The following is a 17860-nucleotide window of genomic DNA, read 5'->3' as shown; positions in this document are numbered from 1 at the left end:
GTACAAAGTGGTTTAAAAAGAATGAAACATTAAACCCATCATGATGATATCACAACACATTATCAAACATGTCTGTGAGAACATTTTAAATAAAGTTTACAGGGAAAAACGAGATTAAAATGAGATTAAATACGTAATTGGAAGTTACCAAATCATAGTCATATGAATAGGGCATGGTTGATTTTGGCCAAATTAGGGAGCGAAAAATGATTTAATAATTGATAAGCATGTGATATTTTGGCATTATTGGAATTCTTGACATGTAGAAACAACATATAATCATGTTACCCACGTATTATCCCACAAAACTTTGGTCTGTAAAACATGAAGATTTGATTGATTCAACAAGAAAAAAATGAATAAAACAGAGGACTGACTCGGAATCTTGCTAGATCAATTTAATGATAGTTTTGACTTTGACTTTGATTTTGACTGAATAGTCGATATACTCTAAGGGCCAGTTTGTGAATACTGTAATTTTTAAAATAATCGCTGTTAGCTATGCTGTAAAGAGAATCAGTTAATTATTTGGTAAATTTTATTTTCAGAAGAGTTTTGAAAGCAATTATGGACGTTTAATATATTTTACTATTAAACTGTTAAGAGAAAACAAATGAATAAATGTACATAATGTAGGATAAAATTTACTTATACATATAAAAACATGTACATATAATATTTTTAATTATGTATTATAATAATTTTTACTAAAAATAAAATTTATAATATATTGATTTTATTTTTCTATTTTTTATCTTAAAACAATTGATAATTAAATTTAAAATATAGTGAAACAAATTTAATAATAATTCGACTAACAAATTGATATTAATAAATTTATATTGATAAATTATAATAAAAATTTATTAAAATATTGATTTTGTTTTCAATTTGAATAAGGATAATTTTGGGTTTAGGTAATTATTTTAAGGATATTTATGGAATTATATTAAAGGATAAAATTGATTTTCAAAATTAGAATCTAAAAACTACTCATTCCTTGCTTTTCAAAATCAGTTGTAGAAGGGGTTGATTTTGATTTTCAAAATCACTTTTAAATCTCCCAAATACAATCCAAAACAGGCCCTAAATTACAGAAAAAAGCAAAAACGTCTGTTTGTTAAAATCATTATAAATTTCGACAGTTAGGAGAGTTTTAGTGTGTTTTAAAACAGTTGAGAATTTTCAATTAATTTAGTGGATTTCGCTCTTTTTCCCCCTCTAAATGACATTAATAATAATTCATGCTACAATAACAATAGTTTATATCATATTTGTTAAAATCTATTTAGATAGTTATGTTACAACTTAGTTTTTTTAAAAATTTTTTAAATGGGTATGTTATGACATAGTTGAAAGTCTTATTTTAAACATTACAAATTTTTCATTTCAGGTTAAATAGTATCCCTTAGTATGATTTTATTGGTATTCACTAATCATACATTCCCTAAGTTAGGAAAACATCAAAATATTGGTTCTACTTCATAGGGGTTATCAAACATGTAAATTTTGCATCCTGCAATTTCCTTAAACTGTAGTTCAAGCTTTACAAATTGGTGACATATAACTGAGAGACTTAAATGCGTGAGTACTTGAACCTTCGTTGTGTTTCCACTGGCTTCAACAAAATGCGGGTTTCTTATGTTATATAATTGGTTTGGGAATATTCCACATGAATTTAATAAATATAGTGTGCAAATAATATAAATTTAGTCTCACACTACATTAAACATGGTTACATTTAAATTTTATGAATAAGATTGTACTAAAAATTAAATATAATATCATGTTTGATGTAGTATGAAACTAAATTCATATTATTGTTTAAATCAAATTTATTTTTATTTTATTGAATATCTAGAAAGTTAAAATACTCAAACCTGATAACTTCAAAATACTCAAACCTTATACCTTCAAACACCACAATAATAACAAGTTATGCAGCCACAATTAAATTAATTATCAATTAGGAACACGACAATATAGCAATAGAACGAAAGAAAGCAAATAAGAGATACAATGTCTAGAGAAAAATTTTATTCAATCTCAAATGTATGCAAAGAAGGAGACGAGCCCCTCCTTTTATAGTCTTATAATCATACAAATGAAATAAATGATTAGTAAATGGATCCATTATTAGTCATAACTTCTATGAGATAGTGGGAGTTATAGGAGATAAAGAGTTGTTTGGTAGAGAGAGGAAAAATTATTTTGATGAATATCCACATAATTATAATTATTTCATAATACTCTCTTTTGGATGTTCATCCTACAAAGAATATGTTTCATTAAAACAATTGCTAGTAAAAATGCTACGGGAAAAAAAATAGTGACATTCCTTTGTATTTTAAAGAGGTGCAAACACCTTACCAGGAAAAACCTAATGGGATAGAAGCCTAGTGAACGGAAAAGAGTACAGTGCATGTAGTCCTCTATATTAATAACTCTTCTTGTTAAATATGATCCCCCTCAAAATGACATGGATGCTTCAAAGGTCAATCATGATTTATTGTAACTAATAATTCTTTAGTGAAACAATTTGTAGGATCAACATCGTCATTTGAAAGCTTAAAAACATATAATAACTTGTAGATACCATCATCTTGAATTTGAAGAATATCTATATATATGCATATATTTTCATAATTTTGTTGGATCTTTTTAAGTAAAACCAAGCTTTATCATCCATATCAAGGAAATAGTGTGATATATTTTTCACATTATTTGATATTTTCAAGTTTATACTGAACATAATTTAATTTATAATTATGAAAATTTCCCAATGTCTTTATAGGCACAAGTTGGAATAAAATATGGTACTTCAAGACCAAGATATATGTGTTATATTTTAAAATAAAACAATTTTAAATATGGAATACTTCTAGTATTTTTGTAGTATCATCATTTCACTTGATAAATTGAAAGAAATTCTTCATTTCAAGAACTTTCTTTTTAAATTTATTCTTAAAAGAAATAAATTCATAAGCTCTTTTGGAGTTTTTTCATGATGAAATCATTAACACATTTTACAAAGATTGCAAATTTAATTTTTAGTTTTTAATAAAATCACATAACAAAGTGGATAATGACATATTCCACTTGTAATAATTCACTCAATTGATTATACTGTTATAAATCTAGATTGCCATAATATATACAACTATGATTATAGCTTTATCAAAAACATATAAGGTGGAAGCTTTTTGATTTAGCACTTCAATTACTTGTTTCAAGTATTTCATCCTTCAAGGATAAGTACATAGTGAAAGGAGTTTATATCTATTGCAAATAGATATAGGCCGTTAAAACCTTATAATTAACAACTCAATTAATTTTTGAAAATATTTTTCATTGTTACTGTTCATCCGCATAAAAAATATTAATTTTCCAAAACAAAATAAATTATAGAAATTAAATGACACGACAATTTTTACAAGACCACGCCCAGATGAAAAACAATTCATTGAGTTGAAATGTTACGACTTATGGATTTACCAAACTTAAGACTTTCACTTACAATTTATTGCCATACAGCTTACTCAACCTTAAACTTAATCTGGTTCTCTTGAATAATTGCTACCCCTTTTGATCCACGATTCTCAAAGCACTTCACAAAGTGATAAATGTCAATTCTTCAAATCTTTAATATCTAGTGATCCAAAATCTACATGGACTCTTCACAGAGATGAAAAGAAATAGTCTTGTTACAAGACTTTGGATGAAGAAGATAAGAAAATAAATCAACACAACATTATGCGCCAAATTCGAATTCTCGAGGAAGGAGGCCAAATTTTGCTTCTCTAAGTTATGCTCTGGGTTGTGCTCTTTTAATTATAAAATACCTCTCTTTTTATAGGTGCTAGGATTTCACAAAAATTACAAGTCTTAAAATACTTAGATTCTTTCCAAATATGAGTTTTTTTTCTCTTCTAATTCCTATGAATCTGAATAAAAATAAAATCTGATGTTCTTACCTTACTTATCTCCCAAGAAATATTTAGAGCATTTAATAAACTTCTTGTTTGAACCGACTTCTTGCTCTAAATAAATCTTACGAACCAATTATAGAATCTCGTCATTAATTGACTTGCTAAATTTGACATCCAATAAAATTAGGAAACAAATAATCCTAATAAATTGGAATATCACTAAATTAGGAAATTAATATAATTAATCCTTATTACAAGATATGCAATAAATAAAATTCTAATTTAATTAGACTTGCCATAAGATGCCAACTCCATAAATAATAGACTTAACACATAGATTCTTCAATTTAATTTTTGACACACTATAGTTTATATTAATATTTTATTAAAAAATTTTACGACTTCAAGCATATGAACTACAAGTCCAAATTTTTTTTATATCTTGTTAATTAATTATACATCTTCTAGCATATGGACTACATGTCCAAATTTTGGTCAATCATATAAATCAATATTTTTTTAACTTTTTGTGAATCAGAATCCTGGATATTTTATCATAATAACTACATTTTTATTAACAACAATCTTATGTCAGTTTCAATTTTTCTCTTGCACTATGTATCAACATACTATTGATCAATTTTTGAATATAGATGCCCAATGAGCTCTTTCAAAGTTTCTAATACATATAACTTTGCAAGGGCTAAAAGTCTCTCCCTCTTAAATTGCACGTGTGTCTTTTATAGGGCAATTTGCATCTCTTTTTATTTCTCACAATTTACCACTTCATGGGTGTTTGAGGTTCATTTTCTAGTTGATACATTATACCTCTCCGAAGGCAATGTATTTAATAAATTTAATATAGATAAAATATTTCGCTATAAATGCAAACTTGATCTCTTCAATAGCACCGAATTATTTCACTTCAATTTCCCAAGAATTAAAATTTTCCACTAATTGATCTATTGTATGCTTCAGCCATTCATATATTTTTGTCTTATCATTTATTCCTTCAAAGATATCATATCAACCAACAATCATATTTTGTTTGTGATTTTTCATTTGCACATATTAATAAGTTCATTCAATAACTGATCAATAATGTGCATTGTATGATAATCATGTTGAACTTCAGGTTCAAATAAATTAACTCATATAAAGGTCAAAATGGGAAAAAGGTGAAACAAATAATTTATATTGTCCACCAAATATACATCACTTTGCTCCCCTTAATTGTAGAACTTTAATAAAATATTTAAGCTTGTATAGCAAATTTATATTTGAATTTCTGATCCATCACCAATATTGATTCAATTTCATACCACTTCTGATGGTATAATATTTACATGTTGATTTTTTATGATATAACCATTATAATTTTGAAAAGTTATTTGATAATGGTTATATCCAATATTAATGCACAAGTAATCCATTTAGTCATGATTTTCTTTTAATCAAAAACTCATATTTTATCTTTAACAAAAGAAAACATAACATCAAATTTTATTGGCACTGTTGATTTGCTACTACATGAGCATTTTTATGCTATAAAATCATGTGTCCTCTAATATGTTTTCTTTTATACTATTCTCTCTGCATAATTTCAAATGAGAGAATCAATCAAGCTTTTGAAATTATCATCAAACTTATATATGAACTTTTAATTCCTTCAGGGAGATGATCATAAAAGAAAATTATAATTTTTTACAATCCTTCACGGATTAATTTCTTCAGATACAAATCATCGCCTTGGTAAACTATTGCACAAGAATATTTTAGTTCTATTCATGATCTCAACCATATGAATATTAATTAGACTTTAGCAATTCAAGATAATTGTAAAAGAATCGTTCATCAAGAATTCAATAAAAACATATATATATCAATTAAAAGAGTCAAGTATATATCATTCCTATATTTTATTATATCAAACTATTCTTGAAAATTATCTATAAATAAGCATGCAAAAAATCTGTACTAAAATTCTAACAGGTTGAAAACAGAACAATGAGCCAACGAAGTCAAGAAGTTGTTCTAACAAAAAAGGAATAATTTTTTTAATGATGGTATTTATTATTCAAACATGTTTTATTGTCATATTTTGCCTTTAAATTGTTTCAAAAAAACAATTATGCCTTATTTATATATTCATTCTATAACTCCTTCTGGGAGATATGGAAAAGGAAATTCGTACATAGTCTTGCATGATATATATATGTACTCATAATATTTATATAGTCCTTCAAGGACACGTAAAATATACACTTATATAATGAATCCTTCATAAACAAGATGTTGGTGCATGACATCATAATTTTTGAATAATTTTTCAGGAACATATTTTGAAAGAAAATCTTCATTATGTGTAGTGTAATCCTTCAAGGATGCATTTTTAATTTTCTTTCATTCTCTGTTACAATATTCCCACTTCAAGGTGAAATTTAAAATAAAAAATTACCAATGATAATAAAATAAATTTAACAGGCAATTGCATAAGAATATAAGTAATGATGAATGAAGATATGAATTCATTATGCTAGAGCATCAATATGTCATAAACATATAATAGTATATACGATCGGAAAATATCTAGATAGTCAAATATATTAGGAAGAAAAAAATGCATACCTTTGTGTACGTTTAATCAAAAAGAAGGAACTTACCATAAAGTCTCTTGTGACTAGAAACTCGTGCTGATAACATGTTAAATTATCTATCAATTAGGAGCACAACAATATAACAATATAACAATATAAATAAAGAAAGCAAATAAGAGATACAATGTATAGAGAGGAATTTTATTCAATCTCAAGTGCATACAAAGAAGGAGATGAGCCCTCCTTTTATAGTTTTATAACCATACAAATGAAGTATATGATTAGTAAATGGATACACCATTAGTCATAACTTTTAAGAGATAGTGGGAGTTATGGGAGATGAAGAGTTGTTTGGGGGAGAGATGAAGAATTGCTTTGATGAACATTCACATAACTATAATTATTTCATAAAAGCCACATAATTTAGTAAAGTCAAATTTAGTACCATTAAAATCCACATTTTTGATCTATGCAAGCGTACAAAGATCTCTATGTAAAAGAGTTTTATTTTGTCTGAATAGGGTTGAAAACACGTTGTCCTTTACAAACTTCCATCCTTGAATAGCAGCTAACTGAGAAACACTGACATCACCATCGCTTTAAAAACATGCAATCAGGTGCAACATTATGACATTTTCACTCGATTTGCTATGAAATGGATACCTAATGGCTCGTGTTAGGATTGTGACCAAGTTAATTGATTTAGACAACTCTTTTATAATTCAATTGTTCTCTGTCACAGTTCAGCTACACTCTATTTCAACTCAATTATGAAATAAATAAAGTCATAACTAAACAAGTCACATATAAAGAACAAAGTAATAAAGAGAAGACACAAAAGATTTAAGTGGTTCAGCCTCATTAGGCTTATACTCATCAGGACAAATATACTCTTCTTGATTTTATTAATCACCAAAGATTTTACAATGGAAAGATTCTAATTTAAGAAGGTTACAAGACCTCTCACTTTTACTAAAAACCTCCTCACCAGTTTCCCTTAAATTTTTCCGAAATCCTAGTTGTCTCAGTCGTTCCTATCTTCTCTCCCTTGAAGGTTTTAACCCTAGAAACTCATTGAAGCCCTAGAGACCCTTGAAAACCGCTAACAAATCCAAAGCCTGCAAATATTTGTATATGTGGGAAAGAATCCTAATAAGATAGAGGAAACCCATATGTTATAATTAATGTAACATACACACTCAACAACAACCACACAAATAATGGGTCCACACAATTTATGTGGTTGTTGTTGAGTGTGTATGTTACATTAATTGTAACATAGCATTTACCAATAAGATAAAGTAAGGATTTGCCGTTTAGTGCAAGTGGCATGAACACCCAACCCAATTATGTCACAGATGCCAAACATAACTTTTGCAGTAGATATCCAATCATCTTGTGCCATGTAATTTAGAACTCCATTGTCAGATCGGTTTCTTGTGACATGGGTGTACCTCACCGACCTCACCGGAGACCTGGAGCTACGCACCATGTTTGAATCTGTATGAAACTGAATCTCTAACCATAATCTTACACAATGCAAAACATTCTTGGAACTTTCTCGCTAGTGAAAATACTTTTTTTTTTTAAAGAAATTGTATGATAAAAAGTATTATATTATAATTAGTTGATGTTACAATAAATTCATTCAATTTCTTGCTAATCTTTTTTTTTTTTTTTTGTTTGTGAAAAACTAGCTAATAACTTGAATATTGTACTAATATATAAAAAAGGTTAATATATGGGATGTAAAAATACCATCATCGTTTGGTATGATGGTGTGCTTATTAATTAGGAATATGAATAGGAATGCGGGAATGAGATTCTTTAACTTGTTTACTTCAAAAGTAGGGAGGGAAAATGACAATGAAATTAGAGTGGGCCGCCATAATGAGAATGTGATGTGAATTTACATTTGCACCCTTAATAAAAATTTATTTTTTTACCCCATTTAATAATAATAATAGTAATAATAATAAAGAATAATAGTAATCAATTAAGGTGAGTTTAGTAATTTGAAATTATTTATTTCAATTTTAAGATAAAATAAATATATAAATAGTAATACAATTTATTTTAATTCTGATTTCTACAGATAAAATAAATAAATTTATTTTAATTTTTATTCTTTATTCCGATTCTACTCAATTTAGATTTAAATCCATTCTAATTATTGATTAATATCCGCATTACAAGTATTTCAAATTAATTGTTTGTTTAAGTTAAGCGGAAAAGTGAGTGAGTCATCTCATTAATAAAAGTTCACGTTTAAATTAAAAAAATAAGATAAAAATCAAAATTTGAAAAGGCAATGTGGGCAATGGCCAGTGGGCACAAATATCTTAAATTGCAAGAAATGCCAAAGCCAATGCACTTGTAAATTGTTTTATTAAAGTTTGAAAATTGAACGCACCGTCACTGGTATTGGAGGAAACAGGAGAAGGAATTGAAATTATAAAAAAGAGGGTTTTGAAATTGTGAAAACAGACAAAAAGACAAGAGTAAAAAGATCACAGGTTATATTTCCAATATTTATTTATTAAATTATTCTTTTGTCCTCTTCTTCCCATATTATTTATTTTTATTTAACTTCTCCAAAAATATAAAAATAAAAAAAACCAACGACTGTCAAACTCACCACCACCTCAGCTTTAATTAAATTCAAACTTTCCAAACTCCACAGTCTTTACTCACCTCTCTCTCTCTCTCTCTCTGTAGCATGTAGCATTTTTTTTTCTTTCTTTTGATTCTGTTTCTTCAGTTTTCTTGCATTTTCTCCAAAGGGTTTCTCATGAAATGAAACCATCAAAGAGCAGAAGCTAAGTAAAGTAGTAACTGTGGTGCTGCCCCATTACGCAAAAATATATACAAGGTAATTAATTAAGTTTTATTTTTTATTTTTTTTTGGTACCTGTTTTGTGCTCTTGGATTGATCTTCTTCTTTAGCATATATAGGCCTGTGGGTGTTTTTTTTTTTCCCTTCATGCATGCATGCGTTTTTGTTTTGTATAAAGAGCTTTATTGTTGTTGTTGTGATGTGATCTGTTTAATTTTTAAAAACTAAAAAGTTTAAGGTAAAAGAATGTTGAACAATTCTCACTCCTAGACTCGAAGGTTATCGAGAGGTATCAATTTTTTTCTTGCATTTTCATTGGTTTTCTCAGCTATCAAACACATCATTAGGGTCTCAAACACACATACACGCATACATACATACCCACCCATTGTTGAGTTTTCCCTTTTCTTTTCTTTTAGGATCTAACGCTTTTATACATTTCTCAAGCAAATTGCTTTCATGGATTGTTGATCCCTTTCAAGTTTGACATTCAAGCATCAAGATGATTATTGACCGTTAATCTGTATGAACTCCTCTTTTTGCTCTTGTTCTTTTTGAAAACATGAACTTCTTTCTAACTCATTAAGTGACAAACAATAAATTTCACTTTTTGTTGAGTGGATTGTACAAATGGATACCAAAATTGTCAGCTTTCTGTAATACCATCACGCTTGTGGTAGCGCGTGTCATGTTATTTCATTAATTCATTCTTTCTTGCTTTCCAGTTTCCTCCTGGCTTGTGCTTTTTATTACTACATGCCTGAGCCCTGGCTCAGCCTTTTATATCATCACACTACTTTAATGCTTGTCAGTGACAGCAGAATTTAAGAGTTGGTGGTGTGACAGAATTACCCTTTTGTAAGTTTTAAAATATGTAAAAGATATTTTTGGAGATTTGAGGAAATTGCCCATTTTTTATATGGATAGATATTAGATACTGCTTTTGCACTGCCCCATTAAAGCTAAAGAAATTAAAAAGACAGAGGGGTTTGTTAAAAAAAATAAAATTGGGGAGCCTCTAAGTTACAATAATTGTAACATACATCTTTCATGTGAACCACACAAAATTGTAGGACTCACAATTTGTGTGGTTCACATGAGAGATGTATGTTACAATTATTGTAACTTAGCATTTGCCATAAAATTGTGGACCTTGAAACTTTCATTTTGTGGTATATGGTTGGTTGCATACAGATTTTGAGTCTTGTGGAGAAGAGACAAATCAATTTTGTACAATTGCCTATGTTGTTATGCTATGTTGCCATGGTTAAAGTTGTGTTGCACATTGAAAGGTGATTTATTTGCTGTCAAAATTTAAGTAAATTGTCATATGTGTGCCCCCAGTTAGTGATAAGCTGAATTTGATTAGACATACCTGCTACCCAACAACGCTATGATGATTGAAAATAACATCTACTAAACTTATTTTCTTTTACTAGTGGGGCTTGGACGAGTAATCATGCATTCCCTTTTTTTTTTCCCCCCCTCCCGAGGGACCACTGGGTTCCAAAAATAGGATATCATGTTACCTATTGAACTATTTTCTTGCTCTGAATTTGCTTAACTTATTGTCATATAGGCTTATAAGTTACCATCGGTTTTTATAGAAATAATAATCAAAATCGAAATGGAACCGTATTGATTCTGTTTCCGGTCAGTTTTTTTGGGGCTACGGTTTTTGCTCCCACCCATTCTATGCTTTGGTGGGAAAACCGTGAAAGTGTACCTTTGCACTCACATGTTATGGCTGGGCAACTTGTTTATTTTAGTCCGAATCTACCTGTCCTTCTTTATTGTTTCAAGCTTGCCTAGTGAGGAAGACATGCATTGGCTAAGAACATGAGAGACAGGAGGGAAACAATTTCGAGTTTATTGGTGTTGACATTGAAAACTTGTTTTGTTTAGTATTCTAATGATACTGCTTTTGGGGTGAAACAGTTGAATTTTGCTCAGATATTGGTAGCTTCACATTTTCTTGAATTGCTTCAGTTTGATTTTTGTGTTCTTTACTTCTTTTACAGCTTGATTCTGCAATCACAAGTTTTTGACCTACAATTTTCTCGCATAGCTCTTCTTCAGGTCTTCAGGTGTACAAAATGCCGAGGTCAAGGTCAGAGAACCTAATCTATAATAATTTTGTAGTTTATTACATGATCTAATCTGATTAATTGGACTATAGGACATTTTCAACTAAACCATGTGTTTTTCTCTAACTACTATGTTGAGGGTACTTGCAAATTAATTTGTGATCAGTCCAGTGCAAATCAGCACCCGGGAACTTGCATTTTGTCCTTGAGATATTTGGTTTCAATTTATTTTGATTTTTCTCATCCTGTGTATGCAAACTCTGATCCATTCATATTACTAAGCTCTATTATGTCGAGCTAAATTACACATGGCATTTTTCAAGATCATTGTCATAATAGTAATGTGGTAGTATGTGTGGCTGTTAGTTATTGTACTATAGTCTCAAAGCAAATTGATGTAATCCTATTGTCAGTGGCAGGAAAACTTCTATTATCATTTCTTTTCATGAGTTGGAAAACATTTTCAGAACATATGGTTGTTACTTGAACTGTTAGAAACTTGCATATCCCAAATTTTTGTAGTTGTGTGAATAATATATGGTGAATTCTGTTTTCCTATTTTAATGACAAATAGGGGTTTAGAAATGCCACAGAGACAGTCTCCTCGACGCCCACATCAGCTCAGGACATCAAGTTCTGATTCAGATCCACCACATCACCGACCAATTGCTGACCGGAGTCCCAAGATTGGAGACCGTCGTTCTCCCAGAGGTGCCCCCCATTCTGATCCAATAAACCAAAAGAAACTCGGCACCCGCATTGCGGATTTAGAATCTCAACTTGGGCAAGCTCAAGAAGAGCTAAAAAATCTGAAGGACCAGTTGGCTTCAGCTGAAGCTGCAAAGAAGGAAGCTCAAGAAAAGCTGGAGAAGAAAACCAAGAAACCAGAAGTTCCAGGGACAGTGGAGGTAGTGGAACAGCACTCTCTACCTGAAATTCAAGAATCTGAAACAACAAAGAACGATCCCAAGGATGAAGTTGCTGAAGAAAACCAGCCAGAGACTGATGTTTTTGAAATTTCAGTAGAAAAATCAACTGTTGAACCCGAGGTTGAATTCAGCCAACAGACATTCAAAGAAGAAAAAGAGACGAAATCAATCAATGTATCTACTGAACCTCCAGCAGAACCTGAGCCAGAGAAAGTATCAATCCATGAGTTAACCTTGACAAAGGATGAGATAAATTTGCTACAAAACAAGCTAGATGAGAAGGAGAAGCAACTAGAGGGGATGGCTCAAGAAAATAAAAGCCTGAAAAAGCAGTTGAATGAAGCTTCGTCGAATATTTCAACTGCTCAAAAAGAGAAAGAGGAAATGACTCAGAGCCTGAACAAACTGGGAGAAGAGGTGCAGGCAAGTAAAGCTGAAGCAATTCAGTTGAAGGAGAAGTTGGAAGCTGCAGAAGGAGCAAAAAAAGCACTGGAAATGGAGATGAAGAAGCTTCGAGTACAGACAGACCAGTGGAAAAAAGCAGCTGATGCCGCAGCATCAATTCTTGCTGGAGATGTAGAGATGAATGGGAGGATTCCTGAGAGGTGTGGATCAATGGACAAGCACTTTGGTGGTGTGTTTGAGCCGTTGACTGGTAGCTATGCCGGTTTTGTGGGATCACCTGGGATGGCTGATGATCTAGATGACGGTTTTGCTAGTGGAAAGCGCAAGGGCTCTGGAATTAAGATGTTTGGAGACTTGTGGAAGAAGAAAGGTCACAAATAAGACTCGCTCCCTTTTGTGATGTTAAAATCACCAAGAAGAATGTTCGGAGAAATGGTTGCTTACTATTTCACGTTCTGTTGGCGTTGTAACATTAAGGTGACTCCAATATGTAGTATTTTGTTTATGGCTTAGGATCCAGGAGCCCCAGGCCATTGTCTTGCTGCGGTGCTTTGAAAGGCAAATATTTTGTTTTCTGTTCAATGGTTTCTTTGGATTCTTCTTCTGTCCTGTGCATAAAATCGACCAAGGCAAGCGTTTGCTACATTTTAATCAGCATCATGGCAATCTTATAAGCTACACTCAAGATTATTTCAGTTTTATTCTTATGATGATAATAAAATTTATTTTTAAATGTAATTTTGTTAAGACAACAAAAATTACAACACATTAGTCACTCAGTAGGGAGACAATTTGGCCAAGTGTTGTATGCGCTACGGAGCTACAATCCACTGGGACTCTGGGAGTAGGAGTGTTTAAAATTCAATACGATTTGCTCAATCCGTTTGATATGTAGAAATTTGATCCGTAAAAATTCGATTCATGAATTGATGGATTGGATTGAATTAAAAATTTAAAAATTCGTAATCGGTGAATTGAATATGGATTTACTTTTGTAAATTCGCAAATCTGCAAAAAAAATAAAAATAAAAATGAACTTGTAAATATAGCATTATACTTACTAATAAATAAATAAATTAAAATATAATTACATTAACTTGTCGGATAATAATATAAAATAAAAATAATTAAATAAAAATACAACTTTATAAACATATAATTTTCATGTACTGATCTAAACAAATGAGTTTTTTTTTTGTGCTATATTTTAAAACTTTAAATGTATTTTTACCTTTATTTAAACAATTAATTTATTTAAATCTTATTTTATTTTGAATTTGATCAGCAGTAAAATTATTTTTATATTAATTTTTTTATTTGGTTAGTTCGCAAATAAGACATGATTAAAAATTTTTAGCCCTCAAACCAATCTACAAAATGATGGATTGAATATGTATTAGATCAAATCCGCATCTGATCTGCAGACGTATGAATTATATTTAGATTGAATTTCACCAATTTGTGAATTGTATTGAATTAAAAATTTATAATCTATAAAATCCACAGACGTATGGAGTGATGTCCAATTCGCAAAATCTGATCTGAGAACACCCTACCTGAAAGATAGTTGATCACAAAGTGATAGTCCGAATTCAGCTTACAAGCTTCTAATTTCAGAAACAAACCATTGCACTCCACTTTGACATGGGCTCTTCTGCGAAACTGGAACAAGCATCATTTGCCAACTTTACACCCTTCAGATACATCATATAGCTTCTGGTTGATTGATGTTAGCCTACACCACGAGCTAAGTGGTATTAAACTCTAATAACCACAACAGCATTCTTGGAGAAGGAGACCACTCTTGAGGTGCTGGTTTGGTAACTCCCCAGATGGTTATGACCGTATGGAATATTATTTAATACATTAAATTCACAGTTTCCTCACATATCATCAAAATTCAACCACATATACTAACGGAAACTCAAAAGAGGGTATAAATTACACGAATCAAGAAAAAAAAACAAAAGCTTTTTATATCCAATACAATCGTTTACTACTCGTCATCACTGTCATAGTTTTGGCACAGTGATTGTAGTCCAGTTCTTTCCTCTGATTTGTTCTCTGATTTTGCAATAACTTTGGTGGCGGAGACCGTAGCTGGTTTCTTTATTACTTGAATCTGGATTGATGAAGACTTTCGAGGCACCTTGGTATCACTTTCAGTTTTTGAAACTGTTGGATTTTCTGTTGACAACAAAACAAACATGAAATCTGTCAGTATGCTTTAGGCACAAGCTCAAATTCCATAATGATGCAATACACAATTCATTGATTGAAATAATTCATACAAAATCACACAGGCACAAGATGCTGTGTGTGAATACACCAATACCAAAACACTAACAGCTACTGACCTACTGTTTTGTCCATATTTACTTTCATGCTTTAAAGGGTAAACAGCAAAATATTCTCGATTTAATAACAGAAAATGCCTATACCACTACAAAAATACTTACAAGAATAATCAGACAGGATGGTAGATTTTTAAGCATAAACTAACAAAACAATCAGCACAAAATATCATTCAATTGGGTATATTATCTCAACACTACAGCATTATATCAACATCACAGTTAAAAAATTTATTTCCATTATCATTCTTTTAGAAACCAAAAACTCTGTTCGTCGGAGGGGCGGGACATACTTCGTCAAGGTATAAACAGTGCCAGCAGAATGCTGACCATGGGTGATGACACATTTATAAACCTGTTTCCTCTAGGTTGGTTACCATCAATCTATTTAAAATCCATGCATTTTGACTGCAGATAGCATACATGAATCAGAAGAGAGAGGCCCGGGGGAGGGGGGGGGGGGGGGGGAGGGATTGACCATGACATACCTCCATTGCTAGTGCTGTCAGAAAAACTGGCTTCTGTCAATGCATCTGTTGGTTTACTCGGAACATCTTCAGATAGCTTTCTTTTCTTCAAATTATTGCTTGAGCCTTCATTTCTTTCACTAGAAAATTGAAACAAATCACCATCATCATCGAGATCTTCATCAGAAATCCTTCGAACAACTTCTCTTGGTTTCTGGAATATTGATCTAATAAGTGCTTCATCCTCTTCTTCTAGCCTCTTCTCCTTTTCCGGAGCTGTGCTCTGCAAGGCCTCAAGCATAGCATCTACACTAACACTTGCATGTCTAGACTTCATAGACTTCATCTCATCAAGTGCTGCAAGGATGTCCATCTCCCTTTTGGAATCCAAGGTTCTATTCTCCAAAGCTTTCATAGCATCCCCCATCTCTTCAGCATCTCTCCTCTTTTTCTCCTCGTCTACTGCCTCATCCTCTGCGCGCCAAGGTTCATAATTACGAGATGCACCAGACTCCACTATATAATCTGAATTTTGAGGATCTGTTTTTATTGTCAGCTCAGCTGAGCACTTTGTGCATTTGAAATAGAACCTGAATATTTGAATTCCGAGATATGTCTGCAATACCATTTAACATTATAAAACATCAAAGTTAATACACAAAATCAGAAACTATATAATTGAATAAAATAAATTTAATTGCTTAAAATAATTATATTTACCTCGCCAATGGCGTCTTCTTTGCGAGAATTAAATTTTGTCCCTTTGTAGATGTAATTGCCACATGTGTTGCATCGGATACTCATGGGCAACATCATCCGAACCTTAATCTGCTGGTTCTTTGGTCGTCGGATCCTGGGAAGTTTTGATGGGTCGAAATCCGGTGGATAATACTTGTTGAGTACTTTTCTTTCTCCCATTTTCTCCTCCTTCTAACTTAATAAAAAGTCAGAATGCAATATCCAGAACTGTTACAGAAAACATATAAATCAGTTTGTACTGCCATTGTTCCAAACACATCAACTTCCTACAAGATCTAATAGTAGTACACAATATTATAGAAAACTAGATCTATTCACATTAGCAAAAGAGAAATGCAGCAATAGGCACAATTCAAGACCAATGGGTATGATCAAGTTTATTTATATATTTATTTTTTGACCAGTGGTGGTAATTCTACGCAAACGTATCTCAAGGAACACATTGCAGCTGTAATAGCTCCTTTAGTTAAAACAACATACTAACCAGACTAACGGGTACCGTCAATCCTTTGTATTAGTTCTTATTTTACGTTACCAGACAACATGAGAAATAAAAGTAATGTTCTTCCACATACTCCCTCACAAGGGTTTTGATTCGCAGGCATTACAATAATAGTAATTTCTAGGGTTAGTAGTCATAAACTGCATCAAGTCTATATAAGAACCAAAAGAACCCTAGAAATTAACGTAAACCCAATTCAGAGAAAACCCTAAATAAAAACAAATTAGAAGTATTCATCTAAACCAGTTAAGTATTAATACCCATGATATTATTAAATAAAAATAAATCAAACCCATAATCAACTGTAACATCAGTAAATTAAGTACCTGAACAGAGAGAACGAACACAGAAAAGGCTCTTCCAAGACTTTGCACCAGAGACGGAGCCTGTATTGTTTTAACATTATTAATAGGAAATAAGTAGGCATTCAAGGTCGGTCGGGAATTTCAATTCACAATTGGATTAGGATTTCGGAGCGGGACAGAATCCGAATCCGGTTTTACCTTACCCGATCCGGATTACATCATATAAAAATACGGGGACCTTTTTAACCCGGGTATTATCCTAGTGGCTAGATTGTTTTTGTCTTTGCCTTTTTTTTTTGTTGGTAAATTAATATTTTTTATATAACAGTTAGGCTGGCCCAAAGAGAATCTGTGGGGATGGGTTCATGGGCCTGTTAAATTAGGTCGAATATAAAAATCTAATTTAACTCTCGTTAAAAGAAAATGTTTGGATACACGTACGAATTTTTTTTTTTGGAGAAATTATCTACCGTCCACTTATTTTTTCACCATTTTTTAAAAATATATAAATTTTTTTTTAGAATCCACCTGAAATTATATTTCTTTTCACTTTTCTACTTCCGTTTAGAGACCGTTAATAAAACTAACGGAATATTATTTAAATGACTTTTTTACCCTCAAATGTAAAAGAAATTGTGTATTCTTGAAAAGAAATATAACTTCAGGTGGATTCTAGCAAAAAAAAAAAAA

The 17860-nt window shown here is 31.2% G+C and overlaps 2 protein-coding genes across 5 annotated transcripts; one reads left to right on the top strand and one right to left on the bottom strand.

The window, feature by feature from the left end:
• The first annotated feature begins 9179 nt into the window (after positions 1-9179).
• LOC102626888 (interactor of constitutive active ROPs 1) lies at positions 9180-13365 on the top strand. 4 transcript variants are annotated; one of them, XM_006477861.4, is made up of 3 exons: positions 9180-9398; positions 11384-11472; positions 12024-13365. In XM_006477861.4, exons 2-3 carry the CDS (start codon positions 11459-11461, stop codon positions 13162-13164), a joined length of 1155 nt encoding a protein of 384 aa, XP_006477924.2. In that variant the 5' UTR covers positions 9180-9398; positions 11384-11458; the 3' UTR covers positions 13165-13365. The 4 variants fall into 4 exon arrangements, with proteins under 4 accessions (XP_006477924.2, XP_052294795.1, XP_006477922.2 ...); XM_052438835.1 differs by lacking the exon at positions 9180-9398 and adding an exon at positions 10202-10220; XM_006477859.4 differs by lacking the exon at positions 9180-9398 and adding an exon at positions 10861-11237.
• A 1231-nt stretch (positions 13366-14596) lies between these two features.
• On the bottom strand, positions 14597-17358 carry LOC102627758 (uncharacterized). The gene is made up of 4 exons (XM_006477862.4): positions 17192-17358; positions 16325-16570; positions 15626-16220; positions 14597-14970 (listed from the first exon to the last, which is right to left on the bottom strand). Exons 2-4 carry the CDS (start codon positions 16520-16522, stop codon positions 14780-14782), a joined length of 984 nt encoding a protein of 327 aa, XP_006477925.2. The 5' UTR covers positions 16523-16570; positions 17192-17358; the 3' UTR covers positions 14597-14779.
• Between the last annotated feature and the right edge of the window lie 502 nt (positions 17359-17860).

The sequence above is a fragment of the Citrus sinensis genome, chromosome 3 (assembly GCF_022201045.2).
Source record: "Citrus sinensis cultivar Valencia sweet orange chromosome 3, DVS_A1.0, whole genome shotgun sequence".
Taxonomy (NCBI): domain Eukaryota; kingdom Viridiplantae; phylum Streptophyta; class Magnoliopsida; order Sapindales; family Rutaceae; genus Citrus; species Citrus sinensis.
Note: the sequence above shows the minus strand (reverse complement) of the source record. Positions and strands in the feature narration are given on the sequence as shown.

Coding starts and splice junctions, on each gene's coding strand:
- LOC102627758 (XM_006477862.4), bottom strand. CDS start 16,522: ATGGGAGAAAGAAAAGTACTCAACAAGTATTATCCACCGGATTTCGAC. Junction 16,221..16,324: donor AAGAAGACGCCATTGGCGAG/GTAAATATAATT, acceptor ATGGTATTGCAG/ACATATCTCGGAATTCAAAT. Junction 14,971..15,625: donor TGACAGCACTAGCAATGGAG/GTATGTCATGGT, acceptor TGTTGTCAACAG/AAAATCCAACAGTTTCAAAA.